Source organism: Condylostylus longicornis, unplaced genomic scaffold, assembly GCF_029603195.1.
Source record: "Condylostylus longicornis isolate FDR11 unplaced genomic scaffold, ASM2960319v2 ptg000010l, whole genome shotgun sequence".
NCBI lineage: Eukaryota > Metazoa > Arthropoda > Insecta > Diptera > Dolichopodidae > Condylostylus > Condylostylus longicornis.
The window spans coordinates 22352869-22370244 of record NW_026577979.1 but is presented as its reverse complement, the minus strand read 5'-3'; the positions used below and the strand labels follow the sequence as shown (position 1 = coordinate 22370244).

The 17376-nt window shown below is 26.3% G+C and overlaps 2 protein-coding genes across 4 annotated transcripts in view; one reads left to right on the top strand and one right to left on the bottom strand.

Moving 5' to 3' along the window:
• LOC129618758 (probable serine/threonine-protein kinase DDB_G0282963) overlaps positions 1–5337 on the top strand; it is a 92061-nt gene extending 86724 nt beyond the window's left edge. For all 3 annotated transcript variants that reach the window (XM_055533723.1, XM_055533724.1, XM_055533725.1), the window contains 5 exons: positions 2634–3186; positions 3256–4049; positions 4308–4515; positions 4702–4848; positions 5040–5337. In XM_055533723.1, the coding sequence (XP_055389698.1) occupies positions 2634–3186; positions 3256–4049; positions 4308–4515; positions 4702–4848; positions 5040–5135 (1798 nt within the window). In that variant the 3' untranslated portion in view covers positions 5136–5337. The remainder of the gene's footprint in view (positions 1–2633; positions 3187–3255; positions 4050–4307; positions 4516–4701; positions 4849–5039) is intronic.
• A 4652-nt stretch (positions 5338–9989) lies between these two features.
• Positions 9990–16531, bottom strand: LOC129618988 (uncharacterized). Its single transcript, XM_055534032.1, has 6 exons — positions 16526–16531; positions 14300–14614; positions 12184–12496; positions 11834–11990; positions 10195–10311; positions 9990–10107 (listed from the first exon to the last, which is right to left on the bottom strand). The coding sequence occupies exons 1-6, from the start codon at positions 16529–16531 to the stop codon at positions 9990–9992; spliced, it is 1026 nt and encodes a 341-aa protein (XP_055390007.1).
• Between the last annotated feature and the right edge of the window lie 845 nt (positions 16532–17376).

The following is a 17376-nucleotide window of genomic DNA, read 5'->3' as shown; positions in this document are numbered from 1 at the left end:
ACACAATTTTCTTAAAAGAAAATAGACGCTCTAAATTCTGTTAGAAGTTTGTATTGCAAATATTTAATATCTTTTTTGCCCTTGCTGAACTATCCCAGTTACTTCAATACCGTTACGCAGCTATGGGTATGACTAAATTAATGTTTGTACCTCTATGCGATGAATAAAACACTTTGTAATGCAAGTTGGCGAATAAAATGAAAAAAAAATTTAAACACCTTTCGGGAATTTAATTAAAAATTTTTCTTTCTGCGTTTTTCGCTTAGTTTTACATAGATTAATTCATTTGATATTCCATTTAGAATGTCACAATTCTATTTAATATGATGTTAATACAAAAAAAAAATAAAGAATATTATTCTATATTTAAATTCTTACATTACAGAATGTAGTAATACGATAGTAAGATACGACTTGGAAATTTCATTATTGAATCTACCACGCCAGATTCAGTAACACATGTCCAGATTTAATTAAATTTTAACCTTGGTTTTAGTCAAAACTAAAATTTTATTTTAAAAACTTCACATCGATTTCTAATTTAAGTTTGAGCTTTTAATAAATAGTTTCACACGGCCAAGTGTGTTTACGCTTTTATAATTTGGTTTGCTAGAATTTGGTATATTTTTTTTACTTAAAGTGCATTGTTATCCCATAGTTTGGATTTCTTTTAATTTCGTTATATCATTTATTTTCTTTATATGGAGGTTTTTGTTTCAGATATAGAAATAGAAATGGTGGCATTTGACTCACTCTTTTCTCCATATAGTGCAGGTTCAAAAAAATAAAAAAAAACATGTTGAAGGTTCCCCTACCGTTATTGTATTATGTTGTCTTGTTTTTTTTATTAGTTACTTATTTTCAAATCTGTTTTGTTGTTAGTAATATGATCGTACCGCACACGGGTATCTTCTTCAAGTGAAAATAATTTTTTTCAATTTGTTAAATATGGTTGAACGATCAACAGTCACTATTAAATTTACTTTTTTGTTTTTCGTTTTCGATTTTGGATTCATTCAAACGGTTTAATTGAATTGAATTTTCGGTTAAATAAATGACTAATATCGTTTTTTGTTTTTTTTTTTTGCAATTTCATTTGTTAAGTTGGATATGAACTTTGGATATTAATAAAACTCAAAAGAAATTAAAGATATTTTGGTATAATAAATAAAATAAATTTTAGGAAAACGGTTGGCTATGGAATAAAGTATGATATACAAATATTCTGGGAAAGATTTAACAGTTTTACTATTAAATATCGTAGACAATTGAATAGAAAAAAGTTAAGAACATGAAAAGCTAGAAGCTAGCTTTAGAAATGTGGATTTTAGTAATAATTATTTAATTTTTTAACAAATATATGTATGTGTTTTATAAAAGTTTTTAAAACATATAAGTGTACAATTGTTATCACAAAACTTAGTGCGATAAATTCTTAATTTAATTTTTAATAAAACTTTTATATTTGTAAATTTTAAGGATGGCCATAAAAAAGTGATAAAATCAATCAACATGAACAAACAGCCCAATTACTATTTCAACTAATACATCAGTATTAACAGCTGAAATTTCTAAATAAACCCGTTTACAAATAACTTGCTTTTTGTCAATCAAATTACAATAGTTGAATAATAGAAACTGACAATTTAAAAAAACGATAACTAATAAATTGTGTATCACTTTAAAAGCTTTTTTATTCAATCAATGAATATTTAATTGTTATCATATTTTAATTTGAATGTTTGTTTCAAATATCTTATCATTAAGAATCAATATGAAAAATTAAATCAAATGGTGTTATTGAATATTGCATAAGCGACATTTATAGATTAATTATAAATAGTGTTTTAATAAATGTCAATGTCATTATAACCTAACCTATGTGTGTTGCAACGAAAATCTTTTTTAAGTTTTTGAAGAAACTGACAGAAATATGGGTTAAAATATTTTGATACTGTAGCTTTTATTTCTTTGCATTCATAAATTATAAAAAGCTTTTTTAATTAAATAAATATTTATAAGAAATATTAAATTTGCTATATAAAATATTTTGCGTTACTGACACATTCGATTAATTAAATTTTTTATTTTAATTTCAAGCAAGAGTGTTGATGCTTTTTAATTAAGGGAGTTTAGTTTAAATGTGTTAAAATGAAATAGTAATTCATTTAATAAAAATATGATTTGCTATGGCAATAATAATTTTTTGAGCTGAATTATCTTATCAAAGTACATTTTTGGCCGTTTAAATTTTTTCTTCATTTGTTTTCTTTTTATAAATTTTAATGTTTTTTTTTAATTTCACTTTGTTATTTTACTAAGCTATTGAAATTTCCGCAATCAAATACTCTAAAGATCATTCGGCTAATGTTTACAGGTTTGCTTGAAAAAAGACTTTTTGAAATCAATAAAAATATTTTCTGTTTAGTGTTGCATTTTTTTTCAAGAAAAATAACTTGAATGAAATATTCAACTCTTTTACTGCTACTTTTTCAACAAAACATAAAAAGAAAGAAAAATAAAAAAAATCATATAAGGCAAAAGGAAAAAAATTTTTTTCATGTTCTTTTTAATATTTAATTCTAAAAAGAAATGTTAAAATTTCAATATATTCCATCACCCGACCGGATTAGAACACCAACAAATAAACGTAATTTAACACCAGAGCCAACGCCTAGATCTGCACGTCAAAGTTTTAGTACTGACACCCGTTTAGGTAACTCCAGTGAGTATTATGGCAGCAGTGCCTCATTAAATACTTCATTGACATCACCAAATGGAAAAGATCATTTTTATCGCCACCATGATACAAGAAGTTCTAATAACTCTTTGGCTTCATCAGCAGGCGGTAGTAGTGGAGTTAATACAATTAAATCACGTAAGAAAAAAGCGCCTGCACCTCCTCCACCAGCAACATTAACCAGTGTTATTCCAAAAGCGTCAAAAGAATTGTTTTCTCCTAATGAGTTAGAGAGTAAAAAATCAACACCGGCATCAAGTACTTCGACTACTCCACAAATGGCAAGAAAAAAAAGACCAGCCCCAAAACCACCAACTGGATTAGTTACTTCCAAAAAAGACGAAATTCAGTTGACTGAAAATGTGCCACAATCATCAAATTTATGTTCTCCAAGTGAAACTGAAACTAGTTCTGGTATTAAAAATAATTTTGCTAACAATTCTGAAGTAAGTGGAAATATAACTTTGTCCTTTAGAAACAGAAATAAAGAATTTTTTTTTATGTCTTTATTTTAGGAAGTTGTAAATAAATCTGAAATTGATAAATTAAGCGACGAAGAAAAGGTCGCGCATTTAGACGGCCGGCAGTTTTTTCTTGAGGCGACCTCTACATCTAACAAAGTTCCTGAAATCTATCAAAAAGAAGACAAAACATTGAAGGAAGTTTCTTTGATAACAGAAGCAACACAACAAGGAGAATCCTCTATTGAAAATAATGTTCAGAAAACTGGGGGTGTAGAGTGTATTGAAATTAAAGGAAATAACACCATATTCACTCAAATAAATCAAACTAGTAATATTGAAGGCAGTCAAATTAGTATGCAAGAGGATTCTTGCATCACAAATCCTACTAGCATTGAATTATCGCATGATCGGCATATTGAAAAAATTAAAGACAACAAAGAATCTAAGAATCGTAATCGTCAAAGTCAACACTATAACGAAGATATACATACAGATCCTTTATTCAACAAATCAGTCCATGGAAAATGGAAACGTAGAAAAGGTCCAGCCCCATCATTACCAGTTCCACCGCGTAAGGTTTTGCAAATGTTACCGTTACAAGAAATAAGACATGAATTAGAAATTATTGAAGTACAGCAACAAGGGCTTGAGAAACAAGGTGTTATTCTAGAGACTATGATCCGAGAACGATGTGAAGGCAAAAATGGAGAATTAATTAATCAATCTGGCACTTTGGATGAAAAGCAACCAAATTCGAAAGAGGTTGAAGATTTAATTTTACAATTGTTTGAATTAGTAAATGAAAAAAATGAATTGTTCAGAAGACAAGCTGAATTGATGTACTTGTAAGTATCTATTATTTAATGAATTGCTTCTATTATCAAATATGCAATGGAAGATACATATAAGATTTGGTCAGAATACTAAATTTTTCAAATTTTTCAAATCGAAAAGAAAAATTTCATCCATGATACGAAAAATATACATACGAGTATTTCGTAAGTTGATTTATTGTATATTAATCGTACCATGAATGTATTTGATGTTAGCACCGATTGTATTTTTTGCTCAGAATTTATTAACCAAAGTTTAAATTCTTGTAGAAGACGACAGCATCGTTTAGAGCAAGAACAAGCTGATTTGGAATATGAAATTAGGGTTTTAATGGCCCAACCAGAAAGAAATAAAACTGATTCAGATAAAGCTAGAGAAGAAGCATTGATTGCTCGCCTGGTGGAAGTTGTGCAATTAAGAAATGAAGTTATAGAATGCTTAGAAATGGACAGGTTAAGAGAAGCTGAAGAAGATCTTGTAAGTCAATACTGTTCTACTCTTATATAAAATTAAGAATCACAAGTTTTATAGACTTTTATATTTAACTAACATGTAAGGTATCATTAAAATATAGCATAGTTAGTTTAGATGTTTTTGCTGAAACTGTACTGAAAAATATTTTATAATGTTTGATATTTCATAAATAATTATTTTATTTTTTAGAGTATAAAACAACGTTTAGAAATGCATGCTGCTAAACGGGATGAAGAACTATGCAAACAAACTCCAACTAAGCTGTCGAAAAAAGAAAAGAAAAAACAAAAAGAATCTAAGAAGTTAGGAAAGTCTAAAAAAATTGACGCAGACAAGGTAAAAATAGTTTTTGAAAAATATTACAATACATAATTTTTGATACTTATGCAAACAGTTTTTAAATTAAAATAGAATTTGTGCGCAAACATTTTTACAATACAATCTAATCATTGATAATTTTTATTTTTAATACTAATTACAAATTGAAATTGTTTAGAGTTCTTAAATGTTTTCTTTTTATTTCTTAGGATGCTGATGAAACTGAAATAAACCTGGAAGCACAAAAAAAGAAGAAAAAAAGGAAATTTATTTTTTCTGTTTTGACATCATCTAAGACGGAATAAAATTTCGAAAATCATTTGTAAAATGATAATTAATAAACTAATTGAAATTATAATTATTTTATATCGAATAAAATTTTTAATTAGACTGTACATAGATGTAATGTTTATAAAGTTGTTGAAAATGTAATGAAAATTCTATTTTTGCACAAAAAGATTGCATTTGAAGTATTATGTAACAAATAGATCATAAAATTTCTAAAAAGCCTAAAGTACTTTAATTAATTATAATATATTATCACGTATTACCGAAACAATAGCTTTTTGTTTAATTCGAAATTATATTTTTGTGATAAAAAGTTTTCATCCGTCATTCAAAAAGACATTTTGCATAACATTTTTTTTTCAAAAATTAAAAGAAAATTTATATTATAATTTTGTTGTAATTGTATTGCTTAATATAAGTTTGAAATGATTCTCTGGAATTTACTTAAAAATATTTCTAAAATATTTTATCAAGGTATTATTCTTTGTATACTTTTTTTTATATTAGGAGTAGACAAACCTTATGCCATGTAGTGTGCATCAATATGTGTTTAAATCGTTGAAAAATTAAAAAAAATTATGTGAAAATGCAAAAGTGAAAAATTCTGTACATGTAATATGGCAAATTGCAGAGACCTTATTTATTGTAAGCAGTTTAAATGCAACTTTTAAGGGTGCTGAAATTAAGAATAAAGTTTTACACATAATATATGCATATGATTATGGCTTTTTATAGCCTATTAATAAATAATAATTTTATATTTTTCGCATAACCTAATTACCTTTATCATTATTACGATATCATAATTTTGTATTAAATATTTTTCATTTTTTTGTTTTTTGAATCTGGCATTCTATTTTACACAACATTGCTTTTTATAATGAAAAGCTCTCGGAAATTCATAATCATTACAATTATATTGAATCAATTGAAGAATGTTAAAAATCGATAAAATATACATAAATAGCTAATGTTAAATATTGTATAAATAAATTTAAATAAAGGAAAACAAATCAGAACATATTTTATTTAGACAAAAACTTTTTTGTACAAATCGCAACAAACTTTAAAAAATGAAATACCAATTATTTCAAAAATAATTTTAACAATTCATTTCTGCTAACAACTAATCTCATTTTTTCACTGCAGGGGAAAAATAATTAATTTAATCAATTAAATTTGTTTCAACTTTAAAGATAATGCTTTAGATTTAAAGCAAAAACTTTAAAGAGTTTTGGGATATATTCGCAAAACCTTTTTTTAGGAGGATTTGGTCATATATCTAAATTTTTTATTAAAGGGGGATTTTGATTACTGAGTTTGAATATGGTACTGAAATTGCAAAAGGCTTTATAATTAACTACTGTCCGAAATTTTCCAAAAGAATGTTTCAAAAAGCAGAAATAATTTTTGTATTTGAACTGCAACAATTAATACCGATTAAATATGATTAATAAAAATTTTTTACAAGAATCCTCAAAAGTGTTCTTAAATCAGAAATATGTAAGCTCTAGATGATTGCGTATCAGATAAAAATGACAAAAAATTTGGTGAGTTATTTCAAAACGGTTCAAAAGGAAATATGTATAGGGAGTAGCTCATCAATGCCAATATAACTGCTTCAATAACTTCTATTTTTCAAAATCATTGTGGCGGTAGTATCAAAAAAGAATCAAGATCATGTTCTAATTTTAAATATTATAGTAAAGCTGCACGTTTTTTTGTAAAAAACCATGATCTTTTATGCAATTTTGCTTTTGAGTCAAATTTTTAGGATATTGTTTTTGAAAAATGAATGTCTAATTAAGGTGAAAATAAATTTACTTGGGCAAATGAAAAATCGGCTACCAATCCATTAAAACAGTGCAGCCATTCCATTAACATTTTCAGAATACATGTAGAATGTAATTGGACAAAACTTCACAAAATTTAATATTAATATCTCTATCAGTTTTTGAAATATTTAAAACAACTTCTTTGAGTTGCATGGCCGTTACCCGAACCTGTTGTCCAATAACAATATGGCACAAAACAAACAACTTGTGAAGTTACCGTGCATATAATATATACATGTCCGTACCGGAGACAACTTCTTCAAGTGGTTACAAACTCCATACCAAAATGAATATACCCTTCATCAACGGTCGGCAAATTTTTGTGGGTTGTGGCCACATATGTAGACCTTGCACCATACCCTGCACCTTCCATTGTTATATAGCACTTACTCGAACCAGTGAAACCATTCTATAGAAAGTTCACGGATATGTGTGACCTACAACTGGACAAACGAGTGCCAAGTTTCATGAATCTGACTTTACTTTTTTTCCGCATATGATTTCATTCCCCAGATGACTCCTTCATGTAGTTACAGATTTCATACCAAAGTTAATAGACTCTTCACGAAAGAAGGTGCAGGTCTAAAAATTGTTAATTTCAGAAGGGTTGATTAATTTGAATGAAAAATTTTTACAACATAATGTGGCTGAAATATCAAAACAGGTTGATAGTATAGGAGCAAAGGTATAAGATTGTACTGAAAATAAGCAAATACATCATTCAAATAAATATCAAATGACATTTTTTATTACTGTAATGAATCAGACTCACGAAAGATTCAAAACAAGAAAAAAAAACTGAAACTGTATTTTGTGTTAATACTTTAAAATTGAAGTACAAATCGTTTTTAAGATTTGAAAGTAGTTAAAAAATTCAAATGTTGTAAATAATACAAGTACATACTTCTACTATTCCATAAATCAAGTGGCAAAATATAATCATAAATATTCAATTATTTTGCTTTAATTACTTTGGAAATTATATTTGAGTTTTATTCATAGGTTTTTAAATAAAACAAAATCACATTGTTGTCACTATTGTCGATATTTCAAAATATGTTTGTTTGTGTACTCAAAAAAGACGAAAAAAAAGAACGAAGTTTAGAAGTTTTGGACTTAATCACATTAAGACCAATATTTCCAGATAATTTAGGCATACCCTCAAAATTTTAAATTAAATCTTGAAAGTCTTTTGTAGACTGAATGTTTTATTTTTGAAGTTTTATAATGTCTTAAAACTATTAATAAAACAGCCCAAAATTACAAAAAAAACTTACTCGAGTAATTTTTGAATATCCGACATTTTTCTATTATCGGAATTTATGAAACATGCTATTTTTGCAAATATTTGAATTTGTCGAAAGTTCTTTATATTAAGACCTAAATAAGTCAGTATTGCAACATTGAAAATCGCCACCGTTTACTATTTATACTTTTAAGCTTCATAAAACAGAAGTCAATATTTTCGCTTCTGTAGCAAATATAGGCAAAAACAGGAATATTGAACAAAAGATCATATGGGGAATTCGAAAAAATATTAAATATAAATTTGCTTAACAAATGAAGATAAACTCTTTATCATGAAACTGGTCGTCATTGATTACAATGATTTATATTTAGAAGACGATTTATCATTACCATCAGCGCCCATCTTTTAAAGCCTTTAGGATTAAATCAATAAAATCTAATTAAGATCTAAAAACAAAAAAATCAAATATTAAAAACTTTTTACCAAAATTTCGTGCAACACATTCCGTATATTTTTGAAATTTAAGTTTATCTTTTTGTTAAATGGATATGGACTTCTCTTCAATACCTGCTGTTTGGCCAGCTTTTTCTTCAAGAAACCCACAAACATCTAAATTTTCTCTTTCAAATATCAAACATTGTAAAAGCAAATTACTGTATTGGCTGTCAAATTCTTTAATGGAATGCTTGAAAATAAGACGATTTCTTAAATTATAATATTGGCCAAATTTCAATTTTCGGTTATTCTTCCATCGATATGCTATTTTATTCCCTTCCCCAATAATATTTTCCTTTTTAAAATCTTGCTTATTTAATTCCTTATTTAATTTGTTTGACGAAATTAATTTACAGTTTTTTTTAGAATATTCATTTCCCTTAACTTTTGCTTTCAATATACGATAATGATCGAAATTTGTTTTAGTGTTCGGAATTGAAGTTCGTTCACATATTTTTGATTTACTTTTTTCAACAGTATCTTGGATGTGTTCATACAGCTTCCTTAAACGTATTTCCCTTATTTGTGGTTCCAAAAAGGTTTGGCTAGCTTTCCCAACAATTTCTTTTACTTCCCTAAGATGTAGTAAATCAGATTCTTTACGCAACCGCGATCGCCTAAAATATGGTGTTTTTTGAATTTTGTATTGTTTTGAAGTGTCTATTATATTCGTAACTAAATCCATTATTGCAAAATAGTGTTATTTCAAAAATTATAGTAATTAACTTAAAATTTTCAAATTCTAAAGAAAATGAATAGAAAATTTTTTGAAATCACCTGAATAATTTCTAAATGAATTAAATAAAAAATATTTTAATTGCTTTGACAATTTTAATATCTCAGTTTGTTTTCAAAGCCAATTTAGTTTTTTTTTTTTAAATTGTAGTAGTTAAGTAGATGAGCTAGATGAACCGAAATTGAATACGGTAATGTAATCTTCCTTGTAAATCTACAAACAAAATTCTTAAACATCTGCACATCAAATATATCGACTGTGCTAGTTATATCATTTAAGAAGATTTATGCTTATGCCACAGTTCAAGCAGAGAGTACAAAAGTAAGTCGTATTTAATAAGATATATATATATTGGTTTATCCTTTTTAAATAAAAGTATGTATATTTAATTTTTCCACGTAATATATATTGTATAGGGCTTAATTCTTACTGACAAGTCATTATTGTATAAGGCATTTGCATATTTTACAATTTCCTATCTGAGATTCACAAAATTTTCACAGACTAAATTAATTTCAAATATTATATATGTATATATATATATGTAGGAATGTCTTTAATAACATCGGCAACGCTCTGATGGGCAATCTGATGGGTAATTAAGACATTTGTCAAGGCAATAAACGTCGGCACCTTCTCTTCCTTCTAATTCACCAATTGCATCACAAGTTTGACTGAAAAATAAAAAGAATTATAAATATTTTTGTAAACAGGAAATTTAAGCATATTATTTCAATTATTTTTAAATAAAATTAACTTACGGACAATAGCAGACAGTTTCTGGACAATTTGGTGGATATCGCAAGCAATTTACTTGACACCAATCATCCATACCAGGTATAGTTCGGAACAACGGGCTTGGCACACAAACTTGATCTCTAAATTTTTTGTAATAAAATTTTGCTAAATGAGTAAATTGCATTAGGAGTAAAAAACAACATTTTCCCTTACCAGTATAGCCAATTCAAAAAATTAAGAAAATAATTTGAGTGATATTGATAAGCTGAATTAATGAAACGAAGTTATAATTACGTTAATGCCCTCAAATTTGAAAATGCGAATATTTGTGTAATGTATTTCGTGTATACATACATACATATATTTACAAATAAAATAAAAACTTTTCAAAAAAATATAACCTGAATCCAAAACTCAAGAAAAATATAAATTATGGTTAACCTTGGTTAATATGATGAATTTATAATTAAAATTATGCTGAAAGTTGCTAGGCTTGAATTTGAAATGCACATTAGTATAACCTTGAAAAGGGATCACATTATTTCTCACTTCATAATTTATGTATGGAGGAACGAAGTAATTTACATATGCAAATTAATTTGGTTGTAAAGAATCAAATTTTAGCGATTTGATACTTTTTAAAATATAGAAATAAAATGATTTTATGGAAGAAATATCCATGGTATATAATGTTAGAAAATATGCTATTAAGTGGTTTTGTAAATCAGATGCATTTATTGGAAAACAAACATTTAGAAATTTCTTTGAGATTTACATATAAAGTAGCAATAGACAATAGACGGGATATAAAACGTCTTCCTATTATTGCATCTGCATATTCTTATAATTCAATACTGATGCATCCTTTGATACATAATTTCCTTGCTTTCTTAAAGACAACATTTTTATAATTAATTAGGAAACTCCTTACTAGCTCCTATTGGGAAAGTAGCAACATGAAATGCTAAACATAATTATCATGTATTTACATATATAAGATCATGATATACTGATATGCTGATTTTGGGATCAGCTAATTGACTCGGGCGGAAAACAAAATATTTAATTGTTGGAGAATAGTTTTCTTTTGTAGTTTTGCCTCTTAGAAAATAGATACATTTATTCTAGATGCATAAAGTAAGAGATACATATGCTTTAAATTTTATTGCGTCTTCCTTCAGATTTTAATAGCTCTTCCTTTGTTCAATTTGCAAATTATCAAATGGATATGTAGGAAGTCAGTTTTTTAATAATTACAAATGTTTTTCATTACAAGACTATTGGTTTGGAATAACTACAAAAATGTGTTTTATAATGATGAATACTAATAACATAACATCTAGTCTACTTATTTAAAGAAACTGAAGTTAGTTAATACTTTTTAAAAATTACTGTGAATGTGTTTGTGATTTTCAAAATTTTATTAATTAAACCAATAAACTATTTATACTAATATAAAAATATTTATGATTAAAAATGTTAATAGTGTTAAAATTTTAGAATTTAATGAATTAATGATATGCCCATTATAATATCAAATTAAGTAAATATAAATGCTTGTATTTGTTGCTTTTGTATTTCTAATAAAATGTATGAAAAATTCCATGAAATTAAAGCTTCTTTTATCTGCATATGAAATTAAAATTGCAATTTTGTACTCACCGAACAACTAGTGGAAAAACGTTATTTGGACCTGGTGCTCTAAAATCTCTATAGTACAGCAAGAAAGGTGATGGAGAGTGCGAATCAACAAAAGCTGGTGGTACGCCACCCCCAGTATTTGAGACAATTGCAACGTCTGCACAATTTCTAAATGTTTCTAAAATTACACATTAAAATACTTTAAAAATAAGAAAAAAAAATTTATGATTTTACTTAAATCTATGGAATTGAATATTTAAAAATGAATTGATATTTATCACATATGTTGGTTTACTTCTATTTACCAATAATTGTCCTTAATTCTTTTATTAATTAAAAAATATTATTTTTTAACAAATATTTATGTGTACCTGCTTTTCCACAGCCAACAGCTTCTGTACCGTTTGGACAGGTACCCCACATATTAGCTGTATAATATGTCCATTGCAATACACATTGTGTACATGTCACATATGGTGGTAATCTAACACGATATCTAAAAATGTCTTTCTTTTTGGCATCATTTGGAATTAAAAATCTATGTTCACGTGTCCCTGATATATATAAAGGATATTTATCGAAACAATCTTGAGTTGCTTCGTAAGCAGGATTATTGTTTGGACATAAATACATTTCAAAACGCCCTTGATGATTCGCTGTTAATTCTACTTCTACTTCAATAGTCTACAACAACAAAAAAAGAAAATTTTCATTATATTAGATTTATCAAAGAATTTTTAATCAGCGAGTGGTAATCAAACTTCAAACTTAATTATGTATTAAAAGCCTTAAATTTTTCTGGCGAAAAATTATTTTACCTTAAATCTTATACACATATTAATAATGTTAATTTTAAAAGATATTATTCTGTAATTTATTACTGAAAACCTGCACCTTTTTTTTAAAGAGTATCAAGTTTTAATTATTTTTTTTTTAATTTTATCTTAATAAAAAGATCTTTTTTTTTCGTGAAGTTGAATTTTCGAAAATTTTTACATTTAAAAAATGTTTTAAATGGTTCTTAGCTTAATTATTTGGAAAGTAAGACAATATAATATTAAGTTCTTAAAAAAAACTTTTAAAATTTAAAAATAACAATTAAAAATTTGGGATTGTTAACCTTTTAGCAAGGATAAATGAGCCTTTAAACCAGCCTTAATTACACAATACTATGTACGAAGAATAAAAAAATGGAAGGAAATGTATGAAGGTATATGAAAAAATTGATTAAGCACAAATGCTGGTCTAATTATTAGAATATAAAAAATTTTAGTCTAATATCTAGTTAAACTAATAATTAAAATTTTTCCAAAATTCAGAAGTTTACCAAATTTTTATTTTTTTTATGTTCATTAAAAATGAAACATGTTACATGTACTTGTAATTTGACTATGTTACACGAAATTATGAATTTTTGTTACATATTTATGTACATATATACATATACATATGTTTTTAAACTTTCGTTTTGAAAACTAAGGAAAAAAACCGTGTCTCAATCATTTTTCTCAATTAAATAACCAACCTGTTTTTATGAGACCGAATGAAAATTAAATATTTGAATCTTTAGAGATCTTTAGGGGTTATTCTAAATTTATTAGGTTCGTCGGAAATTAAAATCTATTTTTTATACAAGCGTCTTAATCATACTCGTAAGATGATGTGAAAAATTATCCAAGAGTTGTACATATGTATGTAGTTGCGTATTTTTTGCATAATATGATTTATACAATTTTACTATAATTTTCTTTCAAGTTTCCATTTATGTATGTATGTATGTATGTTTTTTTTTCATAACAGTTACGAGTAGGTATATTTATTTTAAAAATCTTTATTATTTAAATTTCAAATTTAATTAATAAATTATTATAAAAGCAACATGATTTACAACAAAATTACAGCCTTATTTCATAAGAGCTTTTGAACTTAAAGAAGTTCAATAAACTTTTCCTTTTTAAATGAGTTTTTAATAATAACATTTTTATCAATAAATCGGAGAACAAAAATAAAAAAAAAAAAAGAATTAAAGCCAAAGTATGTATGTATATAAACACTGCTGTCAAAATATTTTAATTAATTTTTTTGTGGAAAAAAAAAACAAGTTTTTTTATGACTACAAATTAAAATATTTTACATTTTACGTTTCTGAATCTAAATTTTATAAAATGATACATTAAAAGAAAGGTACATTATTGGTTTACATATTTAAAATTTGGGCGCCAAAAATGCAAACAAAGAATGTTATTTTGAAGATAAATTGGTGTTGAACTAAAAATAGATGTTGGACTAAGGCAAGTGTACAATAATTATTTTACATTTTTCTAATAGGGAGCCTACATTTAAATTATTTAAGTTCGAAAATTGAAAGTATACTTATATAAAGCTGAAAATAAAGCATAATGCAAGTGCGAATTTCGATGAAGTAAGTATCTACTTTCTATGACATATGGTGCAATCTGTAAGGAAATTTAATTAAATTTCAATTACCTGTCCTGAAGTGTAATATCGTGATATAATTCCTTTCGCATATTCACCTCCAGCTTCATGCGGTCGTGGAGAATTCAAATGATATGCATCACCACATATCCCACATTTTCCTTCATTTTGCTCCCATTGTACTGCATAACCACCACAGAATAATTCATTATCATTATAATTAACTGCATTAGGATAACCAAACCGCCACATTGCATTTCTAGATGGAGGATCCATTAAACGGCCATGCCCTTTCACAAAATTCACATCATTCATGAAAAGTTTCAATAAGATAAATATTAATACTTTCCGCCAACTCCTAATCATCTGTAAGAATATATAGTAAGTTAAATTTAGTATTGTCTCTAACTCAGGTCTAGCATATCAGGTTTGATATTAAAATTAAGCAAAATTGCTATTTAAATCGCAAATTTTATACAAATTAATTTTAAGTTTAGTTGTTGTTGCCGAAATCGTGTTGGTCATTATGAACATATTATACAGGATGTTTCGCATAAGGTGGCACATAATTTCAGAGATAATTTTTTGATCAATTCCTAGCAAAATATCGTATTAAGGTGAGGGGCGGGTGCATATATACTCTTTTTACTAAATTACAGCCTGTTGAAAAAAAATGTAGCAGACCTTTCCTGCTTTTGACGTCGGAACCATACAACATAAATTATCCATGGGGAGCTTGTTTTTCAGGTAATTGGTTCCTATTTATTTTCAATTAGATTTGAGCCTTAGTTTTTGAGATAAAACTGGTCAAAATTAGAAATTCTGTTTTTTTTTTATCTTTTTTTAACTTAAAATTTTCGAAAATTTGCCTTGTTTTTTTTCGGTGCGCAAAATGAAAGCTAAAAGTCTACTTCTATAACATTTTCCTCTATCTCTCATAGTTTTGCCAGTAAAACGTATTAATTGTGCTTTAGAGCATGCGAATAATGCATCACAAAAATTCTTTCACACAAATTCCTTGTTATACATACTAAACTAAAAATATAGAAAAATTAAAAACTCAAATTTTAATCTTTATCTGTCGTTATTCTCAAAGAAAATATTTTGTGCCTAAGAAATTAGTCCTATACATAATAAACAATGACTAATGGGAATTCCACAAAGGTGAACAAATGTAGTGTTGCCTAAAATTTTCTTTAAAATTGTCTTCGTTAACTCAGGATCAATTTCAAAATAATTCGAAGATGAAAAATAACCTATTCGTTATTATATTGACTTCGTTTTTTATTCCTTTCTTTGTCGTTAATTACATTTTATCATCTTTTGGATTTATGAGTATTTTTTGGACGCCAAAATGTTTTATAAAAGTAAATTACATGTATGTGGTAGGCAGACAAAATTTATGTCAATTAAATTTTTATCACTAAACTGAATTTTAAAATTAGCAATCGATTTGTTAAATTTTATATATAAATACCAAAAAAAAATCAATTACAAAACTACTTTTTCTAACTCTGAGAAAAATCCTGAAAACCGGGATGTTTCTGAAATAATTTAAAAAAAAGAATATGTCAAATATTTATACAATACTTAAATACTTTTGGATTGTATGCAAGAAGATTTGTGTTATAACAGAGAAAAATACACAAACCTGAAATGAGCTTGTTAATAGTTTAATTTTCATCTAAAGTAGAAAGTCCCAATTTTGAAGCTTTGACTAAATTATTGAACAAACTGCATGTTACATAGAATTATTGATAAGTCATAATTTGATAATTGAATATTTCGCATCTCCATCATTTCTTTAGGTTAATTTAGTTCAGATTAATAAACTGTTATAAAAAATTTTAAAACGTAAAACTAATCTAACAATTTTCACTATAAAATTCAAAAAAATTATCTGTTAAGAGTAGCAAATAATAACAAAATGGTCCATACATATCTTCCATGTGTTAGCTTAGCTCAACTTTCATTGATTAATTAACTACAATTTAAAATCTGATCGCCATATAAAACAGCTGTTAAACGAAAATAACAAAAAAAAAAGAAAACAAAAACAATAAAATTATTGTGTTAAAAAGACAAATGAACGTTTTAGTCTACATCATTTATTTAATTTTAGTTAAAGCCTGGTCGAATTTTGGGAAGAGCTACTGTTTTAGACGAAGTATCTAATTAATTGACTATGTTTGCATATCAATATAATTTTTTGTGATCAAAATAACTAATTAATTACTTTTAGAACAAGATATACATATGTCAATTAAGAAAACTTACTCCCATTTTTTAAGATAAAATAACGAAAGTTATATATTGAAGGTGTTTGTTAAGCTTATTAGATTATATTATTTGATTAAGAACCTGTTCATAACATTGTGTCAATTTATTAATAAACGTAGGTTTATCGTTTTTGTAAAATATTTTCTTGTGCCTCTTTTTTTCACCTTTTTGTATTAAATTTTATTGTAAAGTCAAATAAGGTTACCAGTTAAGAAAGTATAGGAATTTTTTTAACTCTTTGTCTATTGTTTATACATATGTATGTAGATTGCATATCGAATATGTAGATTTCATAACCTCTTATGTTTTCACATTCCGTGAAATTACATAACATTTGCAACGTTTGAATTAACTCAAAAGTGAATTTTAATATAACTCATTAGTTAGATCGAATTTTACAGGGTTTACTGTTACTCTTTAAATTATACTGTTAGATGTTGACAAATGTTTTATTTTACTAGAAAAAAAATCTTTTTACCTTCTCAACTTATATTTTCTTTTTTAATTTGATTTGATAATGGAGTACCTTGTTTCCTATATTTATTATTTCAGAATGGCTAAATAATTATAAAGCTGTAGGTAGTTTGTACTTTGTTTCATTTTTTATTTAACAAATGTCATCCTGATAATGACATAAGTATGAATTTAAAAAAATTTTATTAAGTACATTTTGAATGAAACTCAGAATACATGCAATTTACATGTATTAAATTTAAGTACGTGTGTATTTAATCTAAATACAAATAAAAGGTGTATTAAAGATTCGACCGTACCACATTTCATATACTTTTTATACCCGCACAAACGAGGGGTATTATAAATTTGCCATCCATTTGTACCACTAAAAA